Consider the following 7,873-nt stretch of genomic DNA (forward strand, 5'->3'; position numbering starts at 1 on the left):
TGGATCTCCTCTCGGTATTTAATCCATTTGAGATAATTGTATGCTATATAGCTACACATTTTCAATAAGAAAAAAAGTATTTGTTGAGAAATATTTAGGTATATAATGTTAGATAGGTAGCAAGGCTCTCCTTGAAAATTGATAAACAAATATAACGCAAGGGCAAAAGGTGGGCATATAATGTCAATGATCAAATAATGTGTCATAGAAAATATCATTTTCCAATGCTCAATAATTCAACATGCATATGCTTCTTATTTTGATAATATAGGTGAAATGAAATGATGGAGAGTTGTCTAAATTTCGGGTCAATAAAGCTAAGCCAAAGACCTAGAAGGCCCACTTCTTCCTTCAAATGTTTCCCAAGAATCTCTCACGTGGACCCTCATCATTTTTTCTTTTCTCCTTCCTCCTTCATCATAAATTGCCCATAAAAAGAAAATAAACCCATCATTACCTACCAAAAATAATAATAAATAATAACAAAATTAAAGCGCCGAAAGAAAAATTCTTCCATTGATAATACGTACTAATTCACTTTAAAAGAGATGAAATATATATTTTTTAAAAAAAAACTTGTAAGGTAGAGATGAAGAGATTAAAAGAACATCATGCTAATTACTATTGAATTGAGCTCATATAATAAAAAAATAGATAAAATAAGTTATGACAATTAATACCCACAATTTCGATAAATACAACGTCAAAAGCTATGTACAACCGTAAAGTTAGCTACCCTAAAGAAATACATGATCAAATTTGTTTTAGAGTTTACATTTTAAAGTGCTTTATAATTGAACTATAGTTTCAAATTCTTCAATTTAACTTCTTGCGTTAAAAATTTTCAATTATAGTATTTCTATAAATAGATATTAAATGTAATCAACAATAAGCTCGTACCCAATGAGTCAGAAAAAAAAATTTAGAGCAAAAATTAGACCACATTAGAGAGAGAAATTTTCAATTTTCTTCTCTAGTGACATAATTTCTTATCTAAACTGAACTCATTAAATATTTGGATACCCTTATTTATTACTCACATTTAACATCCACAAGAAGGAAATAGTATAATTGAAAAATGTAAAAGAAAAGGCAAGAAAAGTTAAAAATTAAAAAAATTTAAAACTATAAAAGGAGTTAAAGGAAAGAAATACAACTAAATTAAACCATATATTTCTTCTAAAACGACGTCGTTAATTAGGTTTGGAGCGCTTCGTAGATGACAACGAAACAAGGAAGGATAGCCTTTGGATTGAAAACCATCAACTCCTCGAGATTCGAGTACAACCCGGAGTGTCGTGAAATCGAGTCGTATGAGGCTGCCGCCGCCGCCACATTCTCCTCCTCCGTCGCTGTCGCCGTCGCAGCATCCTCCGAGATCCGCTTCACTCTCCCGGCGATGACACGGCACACCAACATCGCCCGTCGCCGCCCGTCGCCACACTCAAACGAATCGTGGGCCCTACCACTACTAGCGGTGGTCCGTACACCAGGGGGCCCACCGGGGTTACACTGGAATCCATGACGGATAACACTGCAGACACCGCAACCGGGAATCGAGCCGCACAAGCCGGTTGAGCCACGTGAGCCGAGGTCGCACCACAAGGCGCTACAGTGGAACCGCAACAGCTCATTACCGTCAGCCGCACATCGCGGGTTTTTTCTGGTGCTTCCGAGTGCACGTGTCTTCACTGCGTCACGGCAATCCTCAAACCGTTGGATTGTGCGTTGGGTATTGTGGACCTTTAATATCCGTTCGATCTTACAAATTGGACGGTCCTTTTTAAGCCAGCTTGATTTGAAAATAATCTCCACGATGTTTCGACCAGAATCGTCAGGACCCAATTCCGATACTATAATAAATAATAATAAAAAAATTACAAATTTAATGGAATTAATTTTGACATATCTTTTTGTCGGTCAGGTCAACGGGTCGTGCAGGTTTTTTACTCTTAAGGTAAGAATTAAAAACATGACACGTCATACCACAGGAACCCAGCTGTAAATTGAATATTAATGAGCATTGAAACCTTGAGAGCAATGGTGTATGAGTAAAGGCAAAGTGCCCATGGCCATGAAAGCGATTTATGCTATTATTAAATTACCCTTTTCAACTGTATCAATAAAAGTGCTTCCTTCATTTTGATGGAACTCAAATTAAATCATAATATTTTTCGACCGACTCAATAATACAAATTTTTTTGCTCTTCTTCTTTACTAAATAGACCTATCAAAAGAAAAAAAAGGGAGACCCTTTTTTCTGAAACATGTAACAAAAATATATAGGTGCTTTTAAACGAAAAAAATTATTATTATAATTCTATATTATTATTGTTGGATTATAATAGTTTGTGTTTAGGGTGTAGATTATTTTAATTTGGATTAAAATGATATATGTTTGAGGTGTAAACTATGAAAAATAGTAAATACTATAATAAATAATAAAAAAATGATGAAGATAAAATAGTAAAAATTGTGACAAATAGTAAATATTGTAGTTAATTGAGAACTACAAAATGATATTGACTGTAATAACAAGAGGTGATTATTATAATCTTAGATAATCTTTGTTAAAAAAAAAACCTAGTTGAAGAAGTTTGTAGAGCTGAATTAAGAAGAAAAGGTAAAAAGAAAAAAGAAATAGGGAAAATTTACCAGCGTGACGAACTAATTGGTGAAGCTCTAAGCTTTCAATCTTGGGGAAGACCTCTCCACATTGAGGACATGGACGTATAGAACTCCTTGGAATTGGGTACCTGAATTTCAATTCCAATTTTCAAATTTTTTTCTTCTTAAAATTAAATATAAGACCTATGGCTAATGACCCGTTTTAGTAAACATTTAATCTTTTATTTTTTATTTTAAAAAATTAAACGTATACCCTTACTTTCATTTTTTTTGGTTACCTTCCTATCAAAAATTGTGTCAATTTTTGAAAATTTAAAAATAAAAATTAATTTTATTTTTTTCTTACAATTTTACTTAGAATTCAACTCTTAACTCTTATATTATGGAATATGCAAAATATAGTAAGAAATTAGAATAAAATAAATTTAATTTTCAAAAATTAAAAACAACAAATAAAATGATTATATGACGAAAACTTTCTACTCTATTCAACCGTTCGATTACAATTTGACGTATATATTTTTTTAAATATTTTTTTTCTAATAGTAAAAAGATAAGTATTCAACAAACAAGTTCAGAAAGCACCCACCTATTTATTGAATTAGAATGTATTTTGTTTACAGTGTTTAATTTTAAAAAAACAATTCATATTGAAAAATTTGAAGTGTTTAACCATCATTCAAAATAATTTTTTTAAATGTATTTTAAAAATGTTTAAATAAAAATAGATATCCCTCTATATACTAAAATTTTATTTTCTTTTATGTGATGACTCACATCCAAACTAACAATTTTAAGAACATAATTACTGACATGAACGCATCTCAATCGATTCAAGAATGAGAAAATACCTGCTAGGGTCAACGATGGTGTGGCATTCATAACACCCAGAAAGTTTTCGTAATTGTATTCCTCTAGAAGACGAGGAATTATACGAACCAGAAGCCGAACCGCCATTTTTGGTTCTGGCCGACACCGACGCCGGCGCCGTTAGAGAACGCGACGAAGAACCGTTTGCAGGTTTTCTAGTAAGCAACCTGGTTTCCTGTCCGACGGAGCTGCTTTCCGGCGAGTTGTCGGCTCTATGAACTACTTTAGCATTGCCATGAACCACATCTCTAAAGCTACATATGGACCTGCAAGAAGACCCCAATTTCGAGTACGCCGGTGACCGTTTCGCCGGCTCTTGAACTCTGGAAACCTCAACCTACAAAATCAAGAACATCATCAAATTTATTTAAAGAAAAAAAGATTATATGAGTGAAATGAATTAAAGTGAAGCAGAGTATACCTGTTTGCAGGTGATGAGATTCTTGATATGGTCCCATGAGGATTGGGCGGAAGAGGGCGGCGGAGTTGGGTTTGGGTGTTTTTTCCGGCGTTTATTGCGGAGGGGTTTCTTGTGATCTTGGAAGGAATTAGTTAAGAGCGCCATGAAAACAAATGCAAGTTCCTCTGTTTTTCTGTTTTTCCTCACACAGCGAGAAACAGAGTTAAAGAAATGGAGAGGGATCCAAGATATGTAATGAGGAAAACTTGAGAGAGAGTGGTTTTGTGGGCCTCCCTTCTTTTTTCTTTCTTTTGTTTTTTATCATCTCTTTTCATCATCATCGTTATTATTATTATTATTACGATTATTTTCTACTCTCTCTCCACTTTTGCGTTTCACCCTCACTACCCACGTAAACAATAAATTAAAATATTTTTAAAAAAATTATTCTATGATAAATTATGATGGAACAAATCAATAGAATATACCAAACAATTTGAATGCAGTAAAGTATGTATCATAGATATTTTAAAAAAATAAAAAAATATATATAATTTAATAAAGAAAACTTTTTTTTATGTTTTTCAAATAAGTTAAAATATATATATAATGTATCATCTAGGTAGCATAGATACTTCTAATTGTACAGAAAAATAGTATCAGATATGTATCTGTCACGATATGTCCAAATACGTGACAGATACGTGAATTGACGTATCATTTTTTATTTTTTATTTTTAAATATGCATATCTCCTTCTAGATAAAGATACGTTGGATTTTTTTTTTTTTAATTGTAGGGTAGATTTTAGGATTTGGTTTTCAAAAATGACAAAATCGGTAAATAATAAGATTTGTGGCAATTCCATGCACATGGTCACGAATTTTCAAATCCTTGTCCTTGTCTAGTTTAAAGCTTTTATTATCAATGAAACTACAAATATATGGTAAATATAGAATCATAAATAGTGACGGGTTTCAAGATTCGAAGAATAGCCAATTGCATAAAAGGAGAAGTAGTGAGAATAGCTAATTGTATAAAAGGAGAAGTAGTGGCCAATCAGAGGGTGTGACTTACAGAACGGTCTCAATAGAATTTTATTAATAACTAATATATAAATATAGTGCAAGTGGAGAACTTGATTAATAACTAGGATATAAATATAATGTAATTAGAGAGCTTGATTAATAATTAAATTGATCATATTATAATCTAACAGATTCAATTTAAAAATTGAAAATGAGTGACATCCTGTAATTTTCACCCTCTTTTGGAGTTTGAATTTATTTTTAATATTGAAATTAGATTTTTGATAACTTCACGAATTGATTTAAAATAAACCAATCTATTCCTTATTTTTCTTCCCTAATCGATTCAAATTAACTATATGTTCTGTTTTGATTTAGCTACTTTTAAAAAATATTCAGAATTAATTTATCTCTAATTTGTTTATAACTATATATCTATAAATTTTACATTATTTTATTCATTTTTATTATTTTAAATTCGGATTAATTTTTTTTATGATTTTACTTAATATTTTATACATACTATCGTTTAATAAACTGTATATTTGATTTAAATTTTTTTATTTTTATATTTTTTTAATCACTTTGTATTCATTATTATCTTATTATACCATTAATTTGTCTTTTTGACAAATAAATAAGTACTCACTTTTGTAATCTTGTTGTTTTTGCCATCGACTAAGGCGTCTTTAGTAGGTTTTGTGGTTGATGGGGTTATAAATGCAATGTGGTTATTAAAACTTAAATGAAAATGAAATTACGAATACAATGTAATTATAAATAAACAAACTTCCCGTTTTTTTTCTTTTCCCAAATTATATTTGAATTTATATTTTATTATCAAATTAGATTTTATCCAACAACTTATTGAATTAATCACGACAAACTTTATGAATTTTCTCCCCAAATTATATTTGAATTTATTATTTATTATTAAATTTGATTTTATCTAACTAACTTTCTATTTGTTTAAATGTTTGCTACAAATTCAGTTGTATTTAAATATTTTTTCATTGTTTTATACATATTTTCATCAAATTAAGTTGGATCTTTTTTTTTCTTCATATTTTGTATGTTTTCAATTTTTCATATTAAAACACGTAAAAACGACTTGTTGTACTTAAAAAACATATAAATGAGAATTAAACTTTAAATGTTTGAAATATATATATTCAATTTTTCATATATAAACACGTAAAAATGATTTGTCGTACTTAAAAAGAAACATATAAATGAAAATTAAATTTTAAATATTTGAAACATATGCGTCTATATATATATATTCAGTTTAATATTAATATTGTTGTTATTATTATTATTAAAATAAGATAACAAAAAACCTAAATCTCATCTTTTTACTTAGTCGGCCCCCAAAATCTCTTTTTCTCTTTCTCAATCTCATGTCTGCAATCGTTGATTCAACAACCTTTTCTTGAATTTCATCGTTTTGGCTAGCTTTTGACGATTACCCTCGTCAAGTCGCCGACCTTTTTGGCTCACACACATTTTTCTTACTTTTGTTTATAGTTTAAACACAATGACGGTTTAAAATTGGCTTTCAAAATCCTATGAGCAAAATAGTCACATAGAATGAAGACGATGAAACTCTCCACAACTGGTTTGATGTGAAACGCAATCATATTTCCAATCATCACATCAGTCTTGAAGTTGCAATTCTTTCAAATACTGACTTGTCAACATCAACTTCACTGGTACTATCAATTTTGCTCTTTCTCACCTTGAGAAAATTCATGTAGACATTCATAAGTTTCTAATGACACTCATCGTTTGGTCCTCATCTTCCTTCGCATACATACATTCTTGTATACGTATCTATGTAAATTTATCGTAATACTACGAGGATAAAATAGTTGAATATAAATTTAAAAATATACATGTTTCTTCGTAAATATGAGATACTGGTATAGTTTAATAGATAAAAATATGTTTTAAATAAATTTTAAAAAAAAACTTAACCTAAATTCAAAATTTAAATATTTATTAGAAACTTCTTTAATATAAAAACTAAAATAAACTGAAGTAAAGTATATATAGGGTAACTAAACTGGCAATCTGGTGGGTCAAATATACAACTTTACTAACACCACTCACATTCATTAAATTCCCTTGGAGATTGCACCATGAGTATGACGTCATACTTATAGGCAATTTTGTGGAGTTGAAAATTAATGTGGACAACTATGGTATTTAATCTTATTCAACATCATCGACATATTTTTTTTAATGGTAAAAAATTCATAGAACATAAAAAAGAAATAAGGTACAAAATTTTTTTAAAAAAATATCTATTGACTTCGATATCTTCACATATATTGACATTTTAAGCTTTAGAAACAACTGGAGAAGTGGAATTTTTAATATGAAAATAGAGAATTAGATTAAAAAGATAATGTAAAGACTGAAAGGGGGTATGGGCAAAGGAAATTAGGTTAATTGAGTGTGAAGTGAAGAAACCAAAAAGTCAGAGATCTATAAAGAAATATAAATTGAGGGAATAGATGGAGATGGTTTCCAGATTCCAAGGAGTAGTAAAAGCTGAAGTGAATAAGGCCAAAGACATAACAAAAAGAAAAACAACCATAAAGAATTAATAACAAATGGACCAATTTTTTTGCTTCTTTTTGTCCCTTAACACAATATTCTAATCTTCTTATAATGGATAGTGGAATGTGAGAGAGATGTGGCTGCTAAGGGGAAAAAGAATACTATTAACCTCAAATTCCCACATGATTGTTTTTTTCTTCTAATAATTTTAGTGAATTCTCATATAGTTTCAAATTTCGATCAAAGAAGCTTCACAAGTCTTAGTCTAATCATCTTATGTCTGACTTTAAGTATTATAGCAAGCTAGACAACCATTACATCAATGATTCTCATCTTTTCATTTTTATTTTTATTTTTTTTTTAAAAAAATACAGTGGGCAATT

The 7,873-nt window shown here is 29.8% G+C and overlaps 1 protein-coding gene across 1 annotated transcript; it reads right to left on the bottom strand.

Annotated features, from left to right (window-relative positions):
• Nucleotides 1–640: 640 nt before the first annotated feature.
• Nucleotides 641–4,198, bottom strand: LOC120087248. The gene is made up of 4 exons (XM_039044178.1): nucleotides 3,920–4,198; nucleotides 3,480–3,835; nucleotides 2,656–2,756; nucleotides 641–1,853 (listed from the first exon to the last, which is right to left on the bottom strand). The coding sequence occupies exons 1-4, from the start codon at nucleotides 4,061–4,063 to the stop codon at nucleotides 1,198–1,200; spliced, it is 1,257 nt and encodes a 418-aa protein (XP_038900106.1). The 5' UTR covers nucleotides 4,064–4,198; the 3' UTR covers nucleotides 641–1,197.
• Nucleotides 4,199–7,873: the final 3,675 nt, after the last annotated feature.

The sequence above is a fragment of the Benincasa hispida genome, chromosome 9 (assembly GCF_009727055.1).
Source record: "Benincasa hispida cultivar B227 chromosome 9, ASM972705v1, whole genome shotgun sequence".
Taxonomy (NCBI): Eukaryota; Viridiplantae; Streptophyta; class Magnoliopsida; order Cucurbitales; family Cucurbitaceae; genus Benincasa; species Benincasa hispida.

What these genes read in the sequence shown, in the direction of transcription:
- LOC120087248 (XM_039044178.1), bottom strand. Translation starts at nt 4,063, where the DNA reads ATGGCGCTCTTAACTAATTCCTTCCAAGATCACAAGAAACCCCTCCGC. An exon ending in ACCATCGTTGACCCTAGCAG is followed by an intron (nt 2,757 to 3,479) that starts GTATTTTCTCAT and finishes ATTGAAATTCAG; the next exon opens with GTACCCAATTCCAAGGAGTT. An exon ending in CCAATTAGTTCGTCACGCTG is followed by an intron (nt 1,854 to 2,655) that starts GTAAATTTTCCC and finishes TATTTATTATAG; the next exon opens with TATCGGAATTGGGTCCTGAC.